Source organism: Enoplosus armatus, chromosome 1 (assembly GCF_043641665.1).
Source record: "Enoplosus armatus isolate fEnoArm2 chromosome 1, fEnoArm2.hap1, whole genome shotgun sequence".
Taxonomy (NCBI): Eukaryota; Metazoa; Chordata; class Actinopteri; order Centrarchiformes; family Enoplosidae; genus Enoplosus; species Enoplosus armatus.
This window is the reverse complement of record NC_092180.1, coordinates 17,679,778-17,705,792: the sequence shown is the minus strand read 5'-3', so window position 1 is coordinate 17,705,792 and position 26,015 is coordinate 17,679,778. Positions and strand designations below refer to the sequence as shown.

At 39.9% G+C, this 26,015-nt stretch overlaps 1 protein-coding gene across 1 annotated transcript in view; it reads left to right on the top strand.

Annotated features, from left to right (window-relative positions):
• Positions 1-26,015, top strand: part of csmd1a (CUB and Sushi multiple domains 1a) — a 281,553-nt gene that overhangs the window by 197,317 nt on the left and 58,221 nt on the right. The window contains exons 30-42 of the mRNA XM_070906253.1: positions 122-309; positions 1,982-2,176; positions 13,179-13,295; positions 13,402-13,515; positions 15,321-15,416; positions 15,585-15,788; positions 16,155-16,279; positions 16,379-16,475; positions 17,551-17,655; positions 21,578-21,696; positions 22,156-22,225; positions 23,973-24,089; positions 24,737-24,946. Coding sequence (XP_070762354.1) covers positions 122-309; positions 1,982-2,176; positions 13,179-13,295; positions 13,402-13,515; positions 15,321-15,416; positions 15,585-15,788; positions 16,155-16,279; positions 16,379-16,475; positions 17,551-17,655; positions 21,578-21,696; positions 22,156-22,225; positions 23,973-24,089; positions 24,737-24,946 — 1,757 coding nt within the window. The remainder of the gene's footprint in view (positions 1-121; positions 310-1,981; positions 2,177-13,178; positions 13,296-13,401; positions 13,516-15,320; positions 15,417-15,584; positions 15,789-16,154; positions 16,280-16,378; positions 16,476-17,550; positions 17,656-21,577; positions 21,697-22,155; positions 22,226-23,972; positions 24,090-24,736; positions 24,947-26,015) is intronic.

Here is a 26,015-nt window from a genome sequence, read left to right as displayed (position 1 = left end):
ATTGAACATACATCACTGGATTAATTGTTTGGAGAATTTTACACACAAACAAACAAGCAATCAATCTTACTAGATTCTCAAGTTCTCAAGTTTCTCTGTTTTGTTTTCTCTTTTACTCCAGTTTCAACATGGAACCAAGTTACGACTTCCTGCACATCTATGAGGGTGAAGACTCTAATGGGCCGTTACTAGCAAGTCTCCAAGGCAACCAGGCCCCAGAGCGAATAGAGAGCGGTAGTAACAGTCTCTTCCTGGCATTCAGATCTGATGCCTCACTGGGCATGTCTGGGTTCGCCATCGAATATAGAGGTAATTAAACCCCCAAAACTTTGCCTTAATATAATGTCCTCGTGCATTTTCCTACAAGGTCACATTTAAGGTAGTGGAATCCTTCTCAGATAGTGATCAAATGTTTTAAAACAGTCTAATCTGCAGAATAGTACTACTAGTAGCAATAGTAGTAAACGTAGTAATGATAGTAGTACAGTAACAGCAGTACAAGTAGTAGTAGTGGTAGTAATAGAGTAGCAGTATAGTCACAGGAGGAGTAGCAGAAGGGTAGCTGCCTTAGCATTAGTAGTAGTCTAGTATCTGTAGTGTTAGTATTACATACAGTAGGTGGGGACAGTATTGGTAGTAGTAAAGTAGCAGTGATAGTAATCAATTGGCAATTTCGGGCCTAATTAAGTTCAATGCCACAAAAATAAACCGGATCACCTTGACTCATTGATCATGCCAATAATTGTGATTATTATTGATAATGAATTGGAGTATCAATGCTGTATTACATTTCATATTGTGCTGGCCAGGTTTTGGCAGCTGGGAAGTCATTCTGCCCCAAACACGCTGTATCAAAAAGACGCATCTCGCTGGAGTCACAGTTTGCACGTCATTTTAGCGAGTGTTTATGAAGTGTCGTGATTAAAATGTTGATAAATAAAATGTTTCAACTTTTCAGTTGAAAGTGCATGCTGTTCCATGTCGGCCCATGAGTTGTTTACTTCCACAGATTGTGACTCATCCTGGTTTTACAGACGTTGTTTGGCTGGGGGTGATTTAACAGCCAGAGTCATTGTGGAACTGATGAGTAGTTGTTCGACTGACTAGAGACTAGATCTGCTCTGTCAAGTTTTATAAACTCTTTTTTTCTCTTGTTTCTCTCACTCCATTTATCTCTAATTAAAAAAAGATTATCTCCTTCTCTGTTGTCTGTCTCCTCACGCTACCTCGCACCTCTGTACTTTTGTCATTAATTCACTACCTTTCATCTGCCATCTCTCTAATTAAAATACAACCTTAATCATCTCCCTGTTTCACTTCCATCTTGCCCTCTACCTCTCTCTCACTCTCTCTGTCTGTCGGTTTCCCTCTGTCAAGCCCAATATCTCATTCTTATTGGGCGATCACGGTGAAGCAAACAAGCTGGCCCAATGCCAAGTCATAAAGCTCCAAGAGAGTTTTTGACCATGGTTGACTCCTCGTCTTTTACTCTTTTATTCCTGTCTTCTTCTTTCTCTTAACTCATCTTTCACCCTTATTTGTTCCCTCCTCTCCCATGGGGGGAAATATATTAGAAGTTAATAGAGCACATGTAGCCTATATTAGGGGTCAACAAATAGCAGCATGTTGACAATATTTTGGCCCCAAAAAATAGTTTTGCCCTTTATTTTCCCTCGTTTCCTTTATTGGTCTAAAAGATTAAGGTACTTTTATATAAATGCACAGCTTTAACTGTTAGTTATAACTATTTATTTAAATTCTAAATAAAAAAACTGAAAATGACATGAATGTATCATCAAATAAATCTTTTCGGTGCCTTTTTCCTGAGGCTGTGGTTTAGTGGTGCCTGGTGCTGATATATGATATAATTAACTTACCAGATGAATAAGTAATGAAAAGTTTATTTTAGTTTAGTAATATTCCAAATAATGTGAGCCTTGTCTTTGTCCAGTAACACATACTCTCTCTCCATGCTCCACAGAAAAACCAAGAGAGGCCTGTTTTGACCCTGGTAACATTATGAACGCCAGTCGGACAGGTTATGACTATAAACTGGGATCTCAGGTCTCCTACAACTGTCACCATGGCTACACAACAGTGGGCGGGGATACCATCACCTGCGTCATGGGGCATGATGGGAAGCCGGTGTGGGACAAGGCTCTGCCATCATGTAAAGGTAGGAGAGACACATCAAGAACTGTTGAACTATTAAAAAACTGCTTGCACCTACACGTAGTGGCCACTTTATTAGATATACCTGTACAATCTAATGCAATCCAATACCACTGTTCAGCCATAAAGTCTACTTTTAAGATGCCTGTAATCATTTTTTGCTAACACTGTAAGAGAGATGTTAATTCAATTATTTGAATATAATTTAATTTATATAAAGTTTTAGCACTGAGGTCATACTCAGTGATGTGTTGTACTGGACTGCATTATATGCAGATATAAATGGGAAGGGAAAAAAATAGAAACAATCAGTGTAATGCAGTTCAGTACAACACCAGCTTTCACTGAATTTGAAGTTACACATTTCTGACAATGTCAACAAAAATGTAAAAATTATAAACTTCGTAAAAGTGAAATTCAAAACAGAGCTGTTTTATTGAATTGCAATACCTAAAAAATGTGGCCATTATTGTCAAAACTGAATATTTACAGGCACTATAACATAAAGGTTAAATGCATACCATTTAAATGCAACATCTTTAGTTTGATTCCAGCCAAGGACCTTTGTTGCATGTCATATCCCTGTCAGTTCTTTATTAATGGTGAAAATGCCTCAAAAATATGTAAAAAAATGAAATAGTCACACCCGACACTTGTGGTTACCATTATTATTTAGCTAGCACTACCATTCAAAAATTATGAGGACTGACTTGTTGAAACCTAAATGGTATGATGGTATTCTGTGTGTGTCCGAGTGTGTGTGTGTGTGTGTGTGTGTATGGGCATGTGTGTGCAAGTGTGCACATCAGACACAGAGAGTCTGTCAGGGATTGGAAGGCTGAACTGTCTAATTGATTGACAGCTCAGAAAGCCAAGGAAGTGACACCTGCCAAACTGCCACTGAGAGTGTATATATATATATATATATATATGTGTGTGTGTGTGTGTGATCTCTAAAGTGACAGAGACCTGGCCTGGTGCCACATGGATAAAAAAATTCAAATAAGCCACAGAGCAAGGTGGCAGGACAAGGAAGGAATTTTAAAAAGAGCACAAAAGACACATACACACACAGGCAATACACACTTCCTTACACCTCTTAACATTTTGAAAAAGGCTCCTGTGAAAGCTCTGTTTAATAATGTCTGAGAGACAGTGAAGAGGGGAGTTGGGGGGTGGGAGAGAATAAAGATGAGATAATTGCACTCAGAGTAGCTATTTGAGAACAGCAATGAATAACAGTCAGCAAGAAAAAAAAAAGCTCATCAAGACATTTTATCTCATGTTCACATTCATCCAGTTTATTTCAAGATAATACCGCCACTTATCAACTTTAGATGTGTTACAGGTACTTAACCAACCTCAAATCTGGAAATTTCTCTGTAGCCAGTGGTAGAAAAAGTATTCAAAACATTACTTAAGTAAAAGTACTAATACTCCACTCCAAGTTAAAGTCCTGCATTCAAAACCTTACTTAAGTAAACATATGTAAGAATTAGCAGCAGCATTTACTAGTAAAGTAAAGTAAAAGTAGTCATAATGCAGTCAAATGGTCCCTGTCAGTGTTTTACTATGATAAATGATGTTTTTGGATTAATATTATTGCTGCATTACTGTATATGTTGTATTTTACTGCTGTAAATGTTTAAGGTTAATTTCAACTACTTTATATACTGTTGGGTAGTTTAATCTACAGCAATGCAGCATATTCTATAAGATCATCATGAGGACCACGCATCTCTTAAAAGTCAACTTATCAACTTTTCGTGAGCTCAGAGTCCTGTTTTCAGCTTTGTAACAATTAATTTACCAGTTAATCCAAGTTTCTTTTAAATAGTTTATTAAGCTTAAGAAGTAGGAGAATTTTCTCAACCTGTAAATGAAACACTTAATTCCTCAGTTTATCAGAAAAATTCAACATTCAACATCATCACATCTGGAGATACATGGTTTTCACCGGACAGGATGAAAACGTGTAATCTGAAAAGTAACTAAAGATGTCAGACAAATGTAGTGGAGTAAAAAGTACAATATTTGCCTCAGTGTAGTGGAGTAGTAGTCAGTTAGTTTGTTATTTGGTCGGACCATTAGCCGGCCAGTTGTTTATTCAGTGATTATGTTTCCTGCTACATTTGTTGGATGGGCTAACAGTGTTTGGTAACATTAACAAACCATCTTTGCTGTTACACAAAGAACGTGTGTTCATTAGTAAAAAGGGGAGGCTGAAATTGATTAAGTGTAATATTTAGATGCTTTTTCCCACAATCATGTGTTTATGAAGAGAAGCCAAGTATTGATATTTTAGTCACATTTGAAGGCTATTAATGGAAGACCACATAATGGTCCTCAATCAAATAAAAAAATGATCTGACACTCTGAAAGGCCTCGAACTTCATCTGGAAATTGATTCATGTCTTTTTGCTATAATTGATTCTGACATAATTTTTCCTTAAGGTGTGTTTCTTTCAGCTTGTTACCGTAGTAAAAAAGAAAAATACATTGCAGTTTTTATGCTCTAATACACAGAGTATAATTATCATCATTAAGACTTTCTTTATCATAATGTCATTCATATCACAATGCATGGAAAGAGGATCATATTGGCTACTACTGTATGCCAACAAAAGGCAGATATTGTCGAAACCAAATTTTTATGTTCACAATTATTTTAGAGGCTGTGTTGTACGTGGTGTTTTAGAAGTTCTTGATTGACCCAAATTTCAACAATATTTGCCCCGCTCTTTATTGGATGAGTTGTTTGTTTCCTCTCCAGGGGTGTTTCTAGGAGTTGACAAGGTCTGGGGCTAAGCCCAGACCATCTGGGGCTGAGGTTTTTTTAGGGTGGTCCCTGCTGTTCTGCCTGGAACACTACAGCCTAAATTTCATTTAATTTTACTGCATTGTATGACTACTGAAAACATTATATTTCATTTGAATATATAATGTTAGCTTAGCCACGTTCTCCTGCAAAAAATGCCAGATATCACAGATATGTAGTTAGGGTTGGCTTAGTCTATAAACCAGTGGTTGTCAAATCTAGGGGCAGTACAGTGACTAGTGGGACTTTTATCTATACCTTACCTTTTTGGTGTAGTGTTGTTACTGCTGCTGTGTGAGCGCGACAGCCGAGCAGAAGCAGCATTGCACGCCGTGCGCCCATGCAACTGACATTACCCAGCCTCACCCACTCCCTCAGTCTCTCTACATCCACACACAGGCAGCAGCAAGCATTGGGGGTCATTGGGAATTAAATTATTTACATTTTGTGATGATTGCAGATTTTATCCTCTGTCAGAAAGATTTGGGGCTAGTCAAAAAGCATTTCCGGCTAAAGCCCCAGAAGCCCGATGTTGACAATGCAGATGTTCCTCACAGTAAGACAGACCTGAATTTGGTTCCTGGCTCAGACCCTTTCTCTGTCCCAGATACTGGACTGACTTGCCGAGATTGCCGTCACCTACACTATAGGACAATTCACCTAATCAAAGCAGAACAATTTAACTTAATCTAGTCCTCCCCAGTAATCTTGCTCTTTTCCTCCCTCGGCTCGTATTGCACATTGAATTTTCTCACCACATAGTTAGGGAAGTTTCTCTGTCTGTCTCTCTCTCTCTATCTTTGGGCAGCTCCTGGGGCTTTTAGACCAAACTCATTAGACAGGGTGAGACCTCTTTAAATAATACATCTCCACTTACACTCCCTTGTCTCCTCTCTTCTTCCCTTTCATCCCCTCTTCACACTTTCCTCGTACTCCTCCATCTCTTTCCTTTTCTCTCTAACCTCTCTCCTTCCCTCTTGTTCTACCTTCCTCCCACCTCCTCTGTCTGTGTCTGATTTACTCTATATCTCTCTCTCTCTCTCTCTCTCTCTCTCTCTCTCTCTCTCTCTCTCTCTCTCACTCACACACACACACACACACACACGCCTCCCATCTTAAACCGCTCTTTTATTGGTTTCCATGGTAACTAAGAGCTGGTGCGAGAAAGAAGGAATTCTCCGTGACTGTTGATAGGGTTGTGTGTGTGTGTGTGTGTGTGTGTGTGTGTGTGTGTGAGTGAGGGAGAGAGACACAGAGAGGTAAGGAGACGTAGCTATTACAGAGTGCTGCCTAGAGGCAGTATTCACGCACACACGCCCTCACATACACACACACACACACACACACATGCACACCAAATACAGGATACCACTCATGTTTAGCCATGCAAACACACTTGAATGCTCAACTACTATATATGTTTGAATATCAGTTGAAAAGGAATGCCACACTAATTTCTTTTTTGAGCTGTACACATAATCACATACATTTTTGTTGGCATGTGATGTTAATACAACAAATCACATATTGTGTATAAAAAGAACTGCATTTTCTGGTCAAAATGTGCTTGTATGTGCATCTGCTTGGATTTTAAAGTTTGGCTCAGCCGAATTCTCTCGCCTCTCCCTAACCGTGACAAAATAGGCAAGACTTCCAAGTCTATTACGTACAGTATGTCAGCTGCTGCACCACGAATAAATAGCAGAACACTGGCTAATCGTAGCCCCTGTTTTTGCCTCTCACACATAGCTGCTGGTTGCTTTAGCATTAGCAAGACTGATAAGTAGTGCCAGAAAAACGTATCGTTGTACATGAGCAAGATTTATTTCCCTGCAGTGGCATTAAGCGCAACACATGGGCCCGCCGATAACTGTGCTATATGCAGAGCTTAACAAGATATTTAGGGCTGACGAACAGTAATGTTAGACACGATATACAGCAAGGCCACGGCTATGTACTGACACTCCGCCACAGACACAGACACACACACACCAGAGAGCTTCTCGTAGTAGAGCTGCCAGCCCAGCTACGACACAAGTACCCACACAGTAACTCTTGCAAAGGGCTCACCCGTGTTCCCTGACCCTCTGTGTCCGATGAGGCCGAGCCTCCTACAGTCGCTGCTCCTCTGTGTACAGACGTTGGATTCACAGAAGTTCACAGCTGGCCATGTTCTCTGTGTGTCTGTGATCTTGTACTCCTATATTGTTTTGGAACACAGTGTCTAATGTTGCAATTATGAAGTCCTAAACAAGGTTTGTTTATTTTGCTTCTTAACTGAGATTATACTTGCTGGACTGGACTGAAATAGTTTTACTCACATACTTTACAGTTCAAGCGACTGTAATTGATTAGTGACTGAAAACAGTATTTCTTTTAAGCAGCAGATTTGTGAGTATGACATGACTGTGTGGTTGTACTGGTGGAATTAGTGATGTAGAAAGGTACATTATGCTGACTTTACCATGTGAACTATTAGAGTACTAAACAATATATATCCATAACTGGGAATTAGTTGTGCATATACTGTACATGGTGCATTAATTGCTCTTACTATTTCACAAATCTGTGATAAGATGAGAAGAGATGCTAGACATTTTGTTCTATAAGCAACATTCAGGGTCTGTATTGTATATACAGTAGTAATATAGAGCAAAATCATTTTTCTGAGGTTTTAAGGAGTTTTATTTTCTCTGTGTTTCATGATGAAAATTAATTTACTCTATTATGTATATGTAGTGTTCGCTCAAGAGTTTGTGATTATTTACATTGTTGTGATGAATCTACTCTCTGAAAAGTAGAAGTCAATATAACTGTTCTCTTTATGGCTTTGAAAAAGCTCCTGGAAGAACTGCAACTCAACTTTAAAAGTTTAGGACATTCTGGAAATCTTTTTCTGTACTCTCACTACCACCCCAAAGCCCTGCTGTGTGTGTGTGTGTGTGTGTCTGTGTGTGTATTTGTTTGAGAGGAAAAGGAAAAAGAGACGCAGACAGTGAGAGGTAGGACTACAAAAGTGTTGTGTACGTGTGTGTTCTTGTGTATGTGTGTGGATGATCAAAGCGCATGGATGTGTGAGAGAAAGAGAGTGACTTGCATAGCATTTTTTTGCATTTATTTGTGTGCGTGTGTGTCAGAGGGTGTGAGTGATCAAAGCGCATGTGTGTGAAGGCTTTTGATAAGGCTGACACCTGAGCCTAGAGCAGCACCACTGGGGGATTGTGGGTAGATCAAGACAAGACCTCTAGACCTGAGGGTTTGAATGCAGCAGCACAACAAGAATCAATCCAAAAAATATCAATCGATATCAATGCGCGGGATCAGGAGCAGTGGAAAGAAAGAGGGTGATTACTCTGATGCTTTCGGAAACAAGAAGAAAGTAGGAAGGGATAGGAGTGGGGAGGAGGAGGAGGACGAGTGGGTGGGAGTACAACAACTGTCTAGCAAAGGAGTAGAAACCAAACCAAGTTTTGCTGTATTTTGTCATTCTACGCATATAAATGGGTTTTACGGAGCAAGGCTTTGCCAAAAAATATGAGCCCAGTCTTAATGTCCACACTCCCGGTCTCATAGACTTTGACATGTGTTCCTGATAAGTCCACAGGGGCTCAAGGCTGTCCCACCGTGAAATCGGAAAGTGCTTGAGGGCTCTCTGGTGGACTTTTTGAGCCCTTTATGCACAGTTTCCACAAGGCTGAAATGCTGAAGACTTTGCTTGAGGGAATTACCCTCAAGGGGGTGAATCCCCCCCCCCCAAAAAAAAAGGAGCTAGAAAAACGTTAACATGTTCATTGCATGTTTCTATTTAATCTTAGTCACATCTGAGTGGCCACAGACAGGCCCATGACCACCCAGGCATCATATTAATTCATAAAGTCCTGTCCCATTTCTCATACAGCATTTTCAACCTTTGCACCCCTCCTGCTCTCACATTTTCACTGAGGACAGAGGTGATGATAATTAAAGTCTGTTAGGGATCACAGCTGATAGCGTGGGTGGACATTGGGACTGGGCCACAGAGGTGAACACTCTGGCAACCAAAACAAGACAAGAGGAGAGGAGCCCAGAAGAGGTGAGAAAAGAAGCGATAACAACAGAGTGTGTGTGTGTGTGTGTGTGTGTTGGGGGGAGATGACATTGACAGATGTGCTTGTTGCTGCAGTTTTCTACATATACACACCACACACACACATTCACAGGCACTTACACTAATTTAATTGACCTCCGCTGGCCTAACCTGCACTATAAATGTGCACACGCCCACATACTGTTCGCACAAGGTTTGTAACTCTCTTGAGGTGCTGAAGGTGGATCAAGCTACTGTTAGGTCTGCGTCCTGTGGGTCATGCAATGGTAGTAGGGATTAATAGGCCTTTTGAAATTGCAGTGCGCGGGATACGGGAGATCCCACACTGTGCACTAGCTCAGCACCACATAAATTCATTCACTAAAGTTTTTATCCTGCTGGGTTTTTGTCAAGAGGAAGGAACTACTCTGACTAGGGGGCAACAGAACTGCCATCTCATCCATGAAAAAACGTGTGTTATAGCACTTCTGATTTTCAAGGTTTCAATTTGATATATAGTTATCAAATACTACCATTGCACATTAGCCACTGCTCCATAGTCCCACAATATGTGTTGGTTACAGGTAAATGTGTGTGTTTTTGTTCTAAGCCATCCATAAATGCTGTCAGTTTCTGAAAGGCATCACTTCATTTTTTTTTTTTAATTTAAATTAATTTAACGCAATAGATTATAAGGCGACAACTGTTTTTTTTTTAGATATGCAGCTAGATCTTTGGTTGGAAATGTATTGCACACACAAATACACGTGCACACACACGCACACAGATTAAAAGCACCATATTTTTACATTATATAACAATGCCTTGGAGCCACAGGGGTCCAAGTGATATTTGGGGACAAGATGAATTTTCTGCTAAACTAAACAACTTTTGAGCCAAATGCAGCCAGTTGGATTTTTTGAAAAATACATAAGAAAAACAGATTAGAGTAGTTATGCGCTCGCCAGCTTTTAGTGCAATGGGCACTGCTCCCAGCAGCATGAAAAAAAAATAACAAGGGGCACACGATTAAAATCTGAATGCTTCATTTCAACATGATGTCTCTGAATGATTGAAGCAACAAAGCGGATGAAACTGTTTTTTGCACTGTTGCCAGAAGTGTTGCTTGCTATATTGTTACTGTAGTTCTACAGTAGCTACAGTGTAGTCCGTAGTATTAGTACATTAATATTTTTGTATTGTGGGCTTTTTATCCTGCTCGATGGTTTGAAGTGAAACAACAGCAATGATGTTAAAGTGCTGACCTTCAGCTTTAAGGGAATTTGAGGGTGTTGACATCCGCACTGGGTGAACAGTGTTGCCCTTTTTAATCCAATTAAACATCCATTAGACATTGTAGAACAATTATCCTAACATACAGACAAGACAGCCAAGGAGCACAGAGGTATGTGCCTTTCCTGCCAGTTCAGTCACCCGACCTCAATCCTACTGATCATACTTTTCAGGAAACAATCAAAAAGTGAAGCTGGCGGCAGTACAGGCCTGGTAGAGCATCACTTCAAGTGGATTCTTATATCTGTGGGCTTTAGACTTCTGTTACTCACTTATTTATTTATTTATTTCAACCTTTATTTATTCAGGGGAGTTTCTCTGAGAGCCAGGCTCTGTTTTTCAGGAACGCTGTGATCACACTCTCACAGTTGCCCAATACAACCACAGTCTGATCTGTTGGCCACTGAGCAGATGGGGGGTTAAGGGCCTTGCTCATTGATAGAGGGAGGGAAGAGGGTTTCTCTTTCACTCCACCTAGATTTTATCCTGCCGGTCCTGGGATCAAGTGAAACAGTACAAATGGTGATTTCATTTAAGTTACTTCTAACTTGATCAATACATTTTAGTCTCCTGAAATTGAGGAACTAGATTCAGAAATTGTTGCAATCCCTATCAAGTTCATCTGATGTGAATGTAAACACTCATGAATGTCACTTCAACTTCATAGTCATTGTTTCATTTCAAATTCAATATGCTGGAGTACAAAATCACTGTCCAAATTTGCTGTATATTGTGGCTGCATCCATCCATTCATACAATTCAGGGTTGTGGGGGGTTCCCAGCATGCACTAGGTAAGAGTCAGTATATTCCCTGGACAGGTTGCCAGTCTATCACAAGGCTAACACATATAGATAGATAAACATCCACACATTCACATTCACATTCATGTCAGTGGACAATTTAGAGTTATCAGTTTTCCAATTCACCCAACTGTCGCTGTTCGGTGGTTTGCTCTAGGTCACACAGGTGACAGTATATACGACTGAGCCACCCTATGAAGTGATTCGCAAACATATCTAAGCAAGTCTAGGTCTTACCTAGAACAAGCTAAATCTAACCATCATCTGTGTGTCACCCTGTAACTTTAATCCATATTTACTGTATGTACATGAAAGCACATTGCACATTTCTACTGTGCCTTTTATTTAATTGCAGTCTGTGTGAAATTACCATCTGGTTTACAAAGGCAATAGCTTATTATGCAGTAAGTGACTAGGATGGTCTTTTAGATGCATTTTGTGAGGACCACTGAAAAGGTACAAATCAGAATGGGATTTGTCTGAGATCTGTAAGGTCACAAGATAACAAGATTCGTAAATATTTATTAAAGCTGCACCTGAGAAACATTATTTGAGCAGTCAGAAAATTACAATTGTGATTACTGATTACTTTGTTGAAGGGTTTGTTAAATTAAGTTAGTAGGAGTCATTAATCAACTGCCAAGGAAACCAAAAGGATGCATTTTAAAAAACAAACAAATGAAAAAAATGCCTGTGTAGCAGGGTGGAGCATGTGCAGTGGTATAGGTATCGTTCTGATAAGAAATCTATTTATTGAGTATCTGAAAAATAACAGTTATCTGATACTAATTATTGACAAATATTACCTAAAATGCTTTGCTTAAACCAAATTTCAACAATTAGGGACTGTTAGAGTATGTGTCTGAAGTACTCACCGTCATGGCATCAAGTCGGCAAGACTGATAAAGTGCTATCAGGCAGGATTTCAGACATCAATCGTGACGGATATGACCAACGCTGTGTCTTATTACAAGAAAATGCTCAGTATAAGTTGCATATTAATGGATTATTAGGATTAATTAGTAGATATTAAAAGGGAATTAATTAGTATTGGATTAGTATTTCTTTTCTTGATGCCCACAAAAACGAAAAAAACGAAATTCCAAAAGGAAAATGGAATGACCAGGTGAAAGGTGCTGCAGATGTCAGTACAGCTCTCTCTTTGCTGAAGCCATGAGTGCACGTTTCAGTGCCCAGCAAGTCGCAGATCTGATTTTTTCAGATGTCCAGGAGGGACAAGAGAACAATGATTTAGAAGGGGAGGAGGTATCTGAAGAAGAAGATGGGGAAGAATACAACCCAGAACATGATCCCTCGTGTTGTAATAAGAACGAGTGGTGTCCGCTGATTAAATTCAGTCTTTCTGCACCGTGAAGAGGGAAAAACCAGATATTCACAAAGTTTGTGATTAATAACAGGTTCTTTCTTTATGCAAAATAGATTTGGGGTTAAAATTTCAATTAAGCTGCTTTATTTTAGAGGTTTAGCGAAGGCAGGTCAGTTTTTTTACCCTTAGGACAAGGGGAGTACACAGAATGTTAAGACTACTCAAAGGAATGATGTGTTTACTCTTTGTCTACAGAGGTTGCACCTGCTCTTTAAAGGTGAATCATTTGCCCACTCATCATTATTAAGTGCAGGAGATCCACGCTTATATCACCCTGCCATTTGCTCAAACCTTCCCTAAATGCATATGCATAAAGAAGAGAGGGGCACTTCACTGATTTCACAAAAGATGCACCTTAGTAAACAGGCAGAGTGCCCTTCCAGACTGGTGAGTCTGTTTGATAGATAACATGCATGTCTTTAGGCACAGAATGTGTCTGAAGGCAAATTGCAAAAGACTTTGTGAATCTGGCCGCCTCTCTCTCTTTGGAAAATATATGCTGTACAAAACACGTGCGCAGTACCTAAAACGTGACTTATAAATGGCTTAAATATGCTGAAGGTGTAAAATATGTGAATTTTATTTCAGAACTTTTGAATGAAAAAAAAAAAATGAAATTCCCTTTCTCTGTCTTTCTATAGCTCCATGCGGAGGACAATATGGTGGTTCTGAGGGAGTTGTTTTATCTCCAAACTATCCTCTAAACTACACAACAAGACAGACTTGCTCCTACTACATCACTGTGTCCCCACAGTTTGGTAAGTTGATAAGCGATCTCACAATACACGCTACAATGGATGTTGTAATTGAAACACAACACAAAACTTTGTTTATTGCTCTGATATTTTCTTTTGTCTTCTTCAGTGGTGTTTGGTCAGTTCGCTGTTTTCCAGACAGCGATGAATGACTCAGTGGAGCTGTTTGATGGAGCCAATGAGAATGCTCGATTGCTCAGCTCCCTAGCTGGGTCACATTCAGGTGAGTCCTATTGGCTGATTCTAGTGTCAAACACAGCTGAAGGAATCCTATCGGGTCAGACTGCCATAAAAGAAACTGTTGTTTGATTGTTTATTTCACTTATTGTGACTCAGCATTACATTATATTTTTTGAAAAGCTACCATTTAGTTCTAATGTTTTAAAGTTTTTCCCCTGTTTTCCTTTATTTTGTGCTCCTGAGCACATCTTTGAAAGAGAAAAATAATGAAATTGTCTGTAAGAAAGCAGCTCTTGGGGGCTGTAGAACATAGCACCAGTGGTCGTTATCACAATTTATTTGACAGTGATGTATTTGGTGAAAATCCATTATGGGTTATCTTTACAAGAAGAAATCAGCAGCGCAAAGCGTCTCACTGGGGCTATACAATATACAGTAGCACTGATACGCCTTAACACAATCCTCTCTGGGTTCCCTTATCCTCCAACTTTGAGTCATCCCAGCTTGGCAACATTTTGAGTCACTACGCAGGAACACACTCAGCATGGGTGGAGATTGAAAGATGAGGTGCAATCGATGTAGTATGAAGTATAAAGTAAAGTAAGAAATATTGATTAACATAGTTGGCAAAATGTGCTCTCATTGCCTCAGAGTTTCATGTTCTTCTGTAGTGTGTAATGGCCAGGGGGCATGCTGCAGGGGAATCCCACTGGAATTGACATTTAGTTTCTTTCTATAGAAATCAGGGCTTTTAAAATATTTTCTCTGTAATGTTTATTCAGTTGCATGCCTGTAGAATCATGAGTGGGAAAAATGAAGCGATTTAATAAAGCAGAAGACTGAAACTGCCAATAAAATTCTCTTTCCAATATCAGAGTACAGTTTGATGATAACAAGAGAACACAAACATATCTAGATATATATGATAGCTCCCTGGAGCATTTCTTCCTATATTTACACCAAGCTTTACATACTTTCATTGAGTGGATCAGTGAGCTTATTTCAACATAATATTAACTAGGAGGATGTGACAGTTTTTGTTTGGCTAAATGTAGCTGCACATTATGCAATTTTTTTCTTCCCAACTACTATCCATCTAAGTTAGTTCAAAGGAAAGAGGCCAGTTTATATAATGTCGAATGGGTGGCTTATTCCTTAAAGTTAATTTGGGTTTGAAATTCCCCTTTTGGCTAAAACTGGCAGCAAAGAATGAAACACACCAGGCTTTACAAAATAATGTTAGCCGCATCATTACCCTATCCCACATGCACGCATACACACACACACACACACACACACACACACACACACACACAGACACACACACACACACACACACACAGGCAAACAGCTTTGTAGCACATTGTTCCAGCTAACTGACTGATTATCCTGACACACAAACATATTAACACACATACACGCATACCAAACGTACACACACACCCCGATGCAGCTAATGATGGTTCTAAATGTCAGCCACACCAGGCCGTGTTTTTCTCATTTATCACTGTTACTTCGTTTGCTTGTGTATGTGTGTGCATATAAATCTTGTGTGTGTGTTTGTTCTTGCACTCTTATTATTGTGAGGACCACATTTTGCCACAAGGCGAAAAATGAAGGAGAAGCCCTGCTAAGTGGTTGTGGGTGACAGACAGGCTGTGTATGTTTGTGTGTGTGTGTGTGTGTGTGTGTGTGTGTGTGTGCGTGCATGTGTTCATATGAAAATGTATGTTTGAAAGAAAGAAGTGCTGTGTGTTTTCAGGAGAGAAAGTTTAGCTGTTTTTAGCATTCATTTTGAAATCATTATTTGTGTGTGTGTGTGTGTGTGTGTGTAATTGTTTGTCCCAGGAGAGACATTGCCATTGGCAACTTCCAATCAAATCATGCTGCGGTTCAATGCTAAGAGTGGCCAGTCAGCTAGAGGCTTTCACTTTGTCTACCAAGGTAACTCTGTTTGTCTCTCTATCTCTCATATACATGCACTTACAAGCAATAAGTTGCATTCAATTCAAGTTCAACATCCACGTCTAAGTCTCTCCACTGATACCTATATTTCTGTTTTTTCTCTCTCCTCCTTTTTCTCATGTTATTTAATCACCGCCATCATTGCAGCTGTACCTCGCACCAGTGACAGTCAGTGCAGTTCAGTGCCAGAGCCTCGGTACGGTAGGCGGATCGGTTCAGAGTTCTCGGCTGGCTCTGTGGTTCGGTTCGAGTGCAGTCCGGGGTATCTTCTGAAAGGGTCCAGTGCTATGCGGTGCCAGGCTGTGCCAGGTGCCCTCGCACAGTGGAATGCAACAACACCAACCTGTATCGGTAAGGCTAACCAACCCTGAAATGTATAGAGAACTTAACCAGCCAACATATGTAGCTCCAAATAAGTCGTTTCTGTGAATCATCACAGTTGGGATTTTGACATTCATTCTAACAAACTAAATGTATGCCTGCGTGAAGTCTCTCTCTGCTGAGAGGAAGCCTTTTGCAAACAGCTTCAACTGTCACCTCAGTTTATACCATAAATAATGTTTGTTATCATATTTTCTCTCGCCGGTTCCCTGTAGTGTTAATTTGAACACCATATTGTCCCTGGGTATGCAGAGCCATATTCCAGCAACCTGTCCTATCTGTTAGCTATTTAGTTAATAAACTTTGCCAAGAAATACATATTTTACGTCTTCATAGTTCCCTGCAGTGGCAATTTGACTGAGCGTCGCGGTACAATACTATCTCCTGGATATCCTGAACCCTACCCAAACAGTCTCAACTGTCTGTGGAGGATCCATGTCAGTGAGGGGGCTGGGATACAGGTACAGATGTGTATACACTTATGCATACATGTTTAACTAAGTATAAACACTAAATATGGAAGATGCACACAAACTTTGTTTTAATTGTTTGCTATTTAGATCCAAGTGATGACGTTTGCTACTGAGCACAACTGGGACTCTCTGGAGATCTACGATGGAGGAGACATGACAGCTCCTAAATTAGGGTCATTTTCTGGTATGACAATATGCTGACACACACTCTTGAACACACAAACTTGTGCACAGACACCCATACACACAAACACTACAGAAATCTATGATGGATGAGATATGACAGCTCCTAAACTATAGATACACACACACATATATAGATTGACAGATACATACGCACCCACAAACACACACACACACACACACTCGCACACACACAAGATCTATGATGAATTAGATATGACAGGTCCTAAACTATAGATGCACACACGTACAGCATACACTGGGGATCTATGATGGATGACTTGTAATACCAAAAAATATGATATATATCATAAATAAATAATAAATGTTTTTTAAGACTTGAATTCTTCCGATTTCCTCGCAGTCAGTGAGAGGAAGAGAAGAAGGGAGGAAGAGAGGGAGGTGAAGAGTTTCACTGTGAGGTTGAGTGACGGATGGAAGAAAAAGAGGGAGAGAAAGAGGGAGAGAAAGAATACAGGGAGGAATAAAGAATGATCTAACCTTTTACTATTTCCCAGCGGAGTTTCCCCTGTGACCTGCCCCAAGCACATACCTGTCACACACCTATCACACATAAAACATGCCGCCCATAGGGCAACACACACACACACACACACACTCACACAAATGACTGTGCACTTCTGAAGAAGGCACACCGGGGAGCTGCCCACTATAACCACAGTGATCTGACGTTGGCCACTGAGCAGCTTCACTGGGGCAGATGAGGGTTGCTTCACATAAGGACACTAAAATGCTAGCTGTCCATGGAGGGCGAGGGGTCGTTCGCCTTCTCTGCACATCATTTCCCAGCTGGTCTTGGGATTTAAACAAGATTTATGGTCAAAATCTTGCTTGCTGAAAAGGCATCATCTTGTATATTTAACATGGTTCCTCCCTGTATGCCCTGCGCTGTGTCACATAAACGTTGATGCTATTTTTTATATAAATTAATTTGCATTTTTATCATCTGTAAAACCTGTAAAATACTTTTGTTGTAACCTGTTTGTGTATGCCAGAAAGTGTGAATAGACAAGAAAAACTCATCAACTGGTTCTGTCGTATGTCATTTCTTACAGGAACCACTGCTCCCGCCCTCCTCAACTCAACGTCAAATCAGCTCCTTCTACACTTTCAGAGTGACATCAGTGTGGTGGCAGCAGGTTTTCACCTAGAATACAAGAGTGAGTGAATGCTTTTATCATAGATAGATAGATAGATAGATAGATAGATAGATGCTGAGCTAAAACAAGAAAGGAGAGAATATTTTGTGCCTTCTCAACACAAACCCACAGACACACACATACACTTGAGCACACACACATCGTTGCATCCAAAACTTCAACATCAAATAACAAGAGTCAGTGACCTGAACTGGTACTGCCTGAAAGCATACACACATACTGAGACCTACATTGGCGCACACACACAAAACACACACCTAAAGGGACATAAACACAAACACCTAGTTCCAGACACACACATACACAAGCGCTTTTGCTTGTATCATACATGCACATAAGTCCAAAAAGTCTCATACACACAAATATGTACACAGACAAAGGTATAGACATGGATATTAACATCATGCATTTACACACATACACACCTGTCAGGGCATGGTTGTGCTTTTCAGTCCTTTGTAGTTGTTTTAGCTTAGAATCACTTCTAGATCAATGCACATGTCCCCTTTTTTGAGTTTGTGTGAGAGTATTAATGTGTGTGTGTGTGTGTGTGTGTGTGTGTGTGTGTGTGTGTGTGTGTGTGTGTGTGTAGGTGATTGCACACATTTGTGGCTCAATGGTCTGTATTTTTGTTGGCTCTATGGGTCGACGTGCCATCACTAGGAATGAAAACCTGGAAAAATGGTCACTTTTGGAGACTGATTTTCATTATGTCTATTACATTATTTTTCACTGTGGTTCCTCTCACCTTTCTAGTGTGGCTTTTATTACCGGATGTGCCAGATCCATACGTGACACTGGGGCCCTTCCTGTATCATAAATAATCCTCAGATAAAACTGGCCACGCTTCAATTTTCATGTTTTAGCAACACATGAGAACAGTGCAGGTGGTAGTCCTTTGGGGCTTTTTTGTCTTTTCTTCTCGATCATGTCTCCTAGTTTCCATGGCGAGAGGATTTTGGGTGTGCTGTGCTGGCAGGGAGGTTCGGATTAGAGGTCTTTACGCGTCCTGTCAGTTCTTTGTAACCAAGAACAAACTTGAGACCAGAGTTAGGCTGGGTCGAAATCAGTCTAGTCAGGTCATGTAGGTCTTGGGCCTGTGTGCCACAATGTGCAATACCTGAGTGGATCCTGAGTACTTGGTATCACCTCTGATTACACGGGGAATCATAGTCATAACAGGACAACAATGTATGAGTATGCATATACAGTATGGATAGGTTTACACGTGTCAGTTTGGGACAAGGTCCAAAATTCTGTATTTATGAAGACTTCTATTTAGGACAGCCCAGACTGTGCTTAGATTGCTTACATTTTACCAACATCTGATTGCCAGTTTGAATTCAAAATGTAAGATGTCAGTTTATCTGATGACAATTAATGGGTCACATGAAAAAAACAAGCATAACCCCAGTCTTTTGTTTATATGTGTGCACATGTCATTTCATAGTGTTAGTCAGCAAGCAGGCTATTTGCTGTTATCACAGAAACTAACGCCAGGCCACACATCCTACCTCTACCTGTGTGTGACGGCTACATTGCTGAAATGCAGCAGCTTGCGCGCCATCCCTATCTTTCTACATTGAGTTTGCCTTTGATAATGGCCATCAATAATAGAATGTTTGATTTCATTATAAATTTAATTTATATGTAGTTTAGACAGAAAAAGGTGCTCAATTGTAAGTGATTTTTATTATTTCATGTCTGTGATATATTATATATATATATACATATATAGACACTGAAACTGTAGTGAAAGGTATAATGTTGCTGGTAACAGATCATTTTCACTGTCTATTTTTGCTGAGAACCGCGTGCATCACGTGGAAAAAATAGGTGACTGCCGCGCCTGAGCCTTGCTGCTCATGTGGGCTGTGTGGCTGCTCTAACCTGTTAACATGGGCGCCAAAGTAAAAAGCAACAGGTTCCAAGATGCACACGCACTGCTCCGGTTGGCTGTGTGGCCCGGGCGTAAGTCCAAGTACAGCTTGCTGAGCATTGAAGTTTTTCCAAGATCACCTTAAATAAATATATCATACATAACACCACCATAAGAGCTCTTGCAGGGCTCAGATTGCAGTTATCTCAAAATGAGTGCCAATACTTTAATCTGTAGCAGAATTTGTTCCAAGTTTCCAAGAGGTTCTTTACAGGATATCTTGCTACAAAGTAGGCTTTTAACTTGTTTCATTAAACAAGTTTTGCCAAGATCAGACAACTTACCTGTTCAATAGGCGATAAGATGTTCATTCTGATCGTCCTTGCAAAAACAACTATTACCTTACTTACATTACATTTAGACTCTTGCTAATGATTTTCATTTGGTCTTTAAATTCATAATGAATAATTGCCAACTCAGAAACCTGTAATAGTGGTATTTCAGGAGCTGTTTCTGACACAATATGTGTTGTGCACTGGTTTTATGTTTTCCACTATGTTTCCTGTAGAAACAAGAAAAACAAGACCCACCGTTTAGTTGTTGAGCGGCTAAAAGTTCTTCTTGTCAGCTATAACATGGTAGCTTGTATAAGATGACAAAATCATCTGCTGGGGACACAGGAATGATTGTGGTGATGATGTTCTCGTAATTTTAAGCTGACTAATGGGACTTGATTCTAAAGGGCAGAGTGAGACGTCTCTCTCCCTCATCTGTCCTCAAGTAAACAGAAACAGAAGTATAGTAAATCCAGTCACTTAGACTTAAATGCTGACACTGTCTAGTTGTAGTCTAGTGGCCCTAGCGGGGTGGTTTGTGGTACTGTCAGCATTTTACAAGGCATCACTGCTCTGTCATAACCAGGGAAAAGAGGGAGCCATTTGCTAGCACACATACACACACACACACACACACACACAAACACACACACACACACAGGGAGAGAGAGATGGTCAGCCAAATGGAATAGTTTCATTGATCAGTTGTCCTGACAGTCTGCTGATGCTCTGCCTAATAATACACTGTGTGTGCATGTATGTGTGTCCCCAAGTTACAGACTCATGCAGCTATTTCACTTATGCTCCATCTAAAAAAAAAAAAGTCCCCCTCATCCCTCTCCGCAAGCACACACTCATGTAACAGTCAGTCATGCACACACACTCACAAATGTCATACACTGGGGCTGGGCCACCTGGATATGTGTGCGTGTGTGTGTGTGAGCTCAGTGGGATCACATCGTTTTGCTGGTAGGAAGGTAGATAATGAACAAGACCAGAAGCAAACACACACACACACACACACACACACACACACACAAACATTCACTCTTCTCTCTCCCCTTCTTTTACTCTCTATCCCTCTTCTACCCCTGTGTTGCCATGGTAACCGCTCTAGGGCAGTCTCCTGCGGAAGTTTCCAAATGAAACACACGCACACACACACACACATGAACACACAGATACACCCCTACTGATGCTATTTGGTACATTAAACTGCCACATTAGAACTTCGTCAAATGAATGTAAACATTGTGTTTTTGTCCTATGTGCTGAAAAACTGAAATGAACTTTGAGACACTATTATCCAGTGGAATGCGCACAGAATTTAGGTAAACTGCTGTGTTTTGTTATGATCGCGTCTTTCATATGGAGTGTTCATTTCAAGAGAAAGGTCACATACAAGTGAAGGAAGAAGACGGGAATAGCAATGGTAAAGTTTTACTTGATAAGTACTGAAGAAGACAATGTTGAGAACAGAGCAGGGTAGTTGTAGGTAGTAGGTTGTTTTGCTGTCATTGTAGTGAAAATAAAATGATTTTAGTTGGCCATGATAAGTTTCATAATAAAGGTCAAGACAGCAGTGTGTATATTTTCTGTCCATGTCTGGCTCAAGTAATGTTTGCATAGAAAAGCTAGTGATAAAATAAATAATAGTAATTACATAGTTAATCGTGTTTATGCTCTTTCTTTTCGTTTGTCTTTGTAGCTGTTGGTCTTACTACCTGTCCAGAGCCAATGATCCCAGCCAATGGCATTAAAACCGGGGACAGATATATGGTCAATGAGGTGGTAGCATTCACCTGTGAACCTGGGTACACATTACAGGTAATAAACACAGACACACAAACTGACCAATAAACAAATGTATTCATATATACATATATATTTTTAGATACTGATTGTGCATCGTTAACTACTGGTTTTCCCATATTGTGACTGGTTCAACAGATAATTACAGTTTTAAATGTTGTAAATTAGAAATACACTAAATATTGTGAGGCAAAACTTAGACACAAACTACAGTCTGTAACAAGGAAGCATGCAGTAAAATTTCATTTCCACATTGGCTGCATTTTAACTTGAGTTAAATATACACTAAAATTGTTCTTAGATTAAGTAAAAACCTAATTCCCAATCTTAGAAATGCTAAGATTGCACATTTCTTCTACTTTTATTTCTGTACTATTTTAATTTGAAAAGAAAAAGAAACACACTTGATTAAAATGTACCAGAATTCCTTACAGGATCTGTTTCTTGAACCTAACTCAATATTATCACTTTCAGGGCCACTCTCACATTTCCTGCATGCCTGGGACTGTGCGTCGTTGGAACTACCCACCTCCTCTTTGCATAGGTAACACACACACACACACACACACACACACACACACACACACACATCTGATCTGCTGGCTAAAGTGTGTTCGAAATGATCGATCCAATGGGGGAAAAAGATGTTCACATTGAACCTTTAGTGACAGAAGCATTCTAGTAGATGAGAGACATGAGCGTTTCTCTGTCTAAATACAAGGTTTTAGGTTACAGGTTTAAGGTCACGTGTTGCTAACAGTTTTTCGGAAAGCTGTTTGATGAGTTTTTATGGCGCATTTTCCCTTTAGAGGGTAATAAAGCGATCTGTTTACATAAGTCATTGATTACAGTGTTGTGTTGCTCTTAACGATAACTATATTGGTATATTTGATGTTATCACCTTGAAATCAGATTTGTGGAAGTAAGCAACTTCTTGACTGGCATAGGGTCAGCAATCTATAGGATCAATACACCTGCTGGGACAAACAGAATTTTTTACCCTGTGCTGAGAGCCAAGGCTTCCTAACTTCTGTAATAGTGTTAAGGAACCTTGATTACATTGATGTTTGTGTTTAGGCCTGAATAAGTCAGTCCTTGGTGAAAACTTGTTGCTGGTCTGTGAAGCCAATTCCAGTTAAACTCTACCTTGACATGTCAGGATGAGCTAAACTTAGCCCTGCCACAGCCGCTTTCCGTCTGTGTCAAATCCAGCATTTCCTATTTCAGTCAGAAACCCTTGGATCAACCAAGTCATGTCCAAATCTGTCAACAGAGGGGCGCAACATTAAGGTGTCATGTACAATTTAAAATACATATCTGTCACCATTGGTTCTATTGGATTGAAAGAAAGTCAGCACACATGGTCCAAGCCCCTATGAAGTCTAGTTTTTAATTTTCAAACATGATATCCAGTCTCCTAACAATTGGTTTCATGTACTTCGGTTAACACCAAATAAGTTAATAAGTTAACTGACACTACCTTTATAGATTAATCACGCTAATGCACCATACTTACTACATCGTATTCCTGTGAGAAGTGAGTGAATATTTGACAAATAACAAAAAAGTCAAACAATGTATTTCTTTTAAATTAACAGTGGCCAATCACATCAAGCCCATAACCCTAAATATTATTCCCGCTTTATTTTCAATATAATGTAATATTTGAAAACATTTTCAGTAACACATACACTCAGTGGCCACTTTATTAGGCACACCTGTACAATCTATTGCAGTCCAATACAGCTGTTCTGCCATAAAGTCTATTTTTATGATGCATATAAAGTTCTTTTGACGCTGTTATAGAGGTGTTAATTCATTTATATGTTTTAGCATTGAGGTTGTGGTTACTGGTGGTGTTGGACCGGGCGGCATTATTAGTCAGAGTTGTGATTTTGCCCCCCTCATGTATGAAAATTGGGAGGACAAAAAATAACACCTCCTAATATAATGGAGGCCAGTACAACACCACCTTTAACTATGACTTCAGTATCTAACACATCATTTAATTTACACATTTCTGACAACATCACCAAAAACATACACAGTTGTACCTAATAAAGCGATCACTGAGTGTAAATATTGACACTACAAATCCCCCTTTCCCCTGTAAGGATGCTCACACCTCTTTTGTTGCTTCTTGCGGCTATATTTTCTAACATTTCTGTCTTTTTTTTGCTGCTATGTGACCTTCATTCTGTTGAAGCGAGAGGGTAAAGTGATGATCTCTACTGTAAATTGCTCATGTGTTGCCTGTTTTAACAATGTGTTTGCTCTGCCCGTGTTGTCAGCTCGTTGCGGCGGGGTGTTGTCTGAGATGAGTGGTGTCATCCTCAGTCCAGGTTTCCCTGGCAACTACCCCGGCAACCTGGACTGCACCTGGCAAATCACCCTGCCAACTGGATATGGTAAGTATTATGGGATGGAAGAGCACTCCTAAAAAGAGCGTGTCACTTTCAGTACATCTGTTGGTGTAGCTGGGAAACCGTCGTCTTTAGCACAAAATCTGCAGCAGCAACACATGGTTTATTGACAGCTTCACCACATGTTTAATTGGAGGCTAACACATGGTGTGTGCTGTTTAATGACTACAGTAACTGATGGTTTGAATAGGACCCGGTTTTATCTTTTGCATGGCATTCATGTGCCTGTGTGTAATTATAGCTAATTCTTAGTTGATATGATATGATTATTATTTTTCGTGAATGATAATAGTATATTCAAATGACAACAAAACAAAGATTCAAGACACCTTAATTGTCTTTGTCTCAGATAACAAAACTGCAGTTGTATTTTTGTTGCAAGTTGTCAAAATATAAAAATAACTAAATAAAGATATGGAAATAAAAATAGATATCAAAGTGTGGAAAAATGTGAACTTATTGCATTTGGCCTACAACATGCCTCTGTTTTGTACGCACACTCAGGTCCATAACATTTAGGCCACCATTAATGGCATGAAAACAAAGATCACATATACTATATATAATCTAATTTTCATTTATTATTATTATGTTCTGTATGTAGTCTATTATATTCTGTGTTTGTATTGTAGGGGCCCATATTCAGTTCCAAAACTTCTCTTCTGAAGACAACCATGACTTCCTAGAGGTCAGGGCTGGACCACAGCACAGCTCTTCTCTTATTGGACAGTTTACTGGCTCACAGATCCCGCCCTCTTTGCTAAGCACTACCCACCTGACGATCATCCACTTCTACAGTGACCACTCAGAGAACAGGCCGGGGTTCAAACTGACCTATCAGGGTGAGTTTACATGTGATTTTCTTTTAGGGCAGTGACCGCAGACACAAAAGGCCCTCAAGCCACGCTAAGATGTGTATTCAAATAGAGTCTACACTGTTTAGTTTCTACAAAATTGGTGTAGGGAACAGAAGATGGTTGCTTGAATGATTTAGAAAAAATAAATGGTCACCTCAAATGTTCTGAATAGATTAACATCCAAACCTAGTTGCCAAATTACAAAGCTTTCCCAACTCCAAGAAAATTAAGGGTAGGATGAAAAACATATTGCTATGAGGTTTTGAGCTTTGATCCATGGATGAGTCATGCTAAAGACTTAAAAAACCTTATGGCTTTCCTCTCATCATTAAAAGAGATGGATTGTTAGTAAGCCCCTGTGAGAGACTGGCATCTTGTCCAGCAGGCTTTACTTGTAGCCCTAAGTGCTTCACTTCAAAGACACAAGAGATGCACTAAGGCTTACCAACTTACACATAAGCTAACCCACATTCACATGCACATAATCATTTTTTGCTCCCAACTTGCAATGGCCAAGTCTCCTAACACTGCAGTCCCTGTCACTGCCAGCTCCCACTGTTGGTGTGTGGAAGTTGTGGACATGTTTCCTCACATGGAGTTGCACCAGATGCTTTTTTTCACCTGACAGCAAAGATCTTTGTCGCACAGAGGTGATACTACCCACAATTGTGTTAAAAGAACACAATTGGTAGTGCTGCAACCTGGGTGCATGCTTTTACCCCTGCACCACTCAATGACACAAGCTCAGGTTCTGTATTCAAGGTCGAGGAGGTTTACGGTTCAAGAGGCTGAATAGTGTTGGGTGCTGGGTACCAAAAAAATCAGTGAGTATGGTGAAAACTTACACAATATATAAGTGCACTGATTTCCGTTTTAGTGTTTGGCACTCTGGCATTGCACCTTCTTCGTTGTAGTTTCACAGCTGCAAGTACTCCCACTACCACTTGGACAACTTTTGGCCTACATTTACCACCTTCTCTCTTGTTCCTCTTTCAGCCCCTGGTGTTTATACACTGCTCAAAAAAATTAAAGGAACACTTTTTAATCAGAGTAT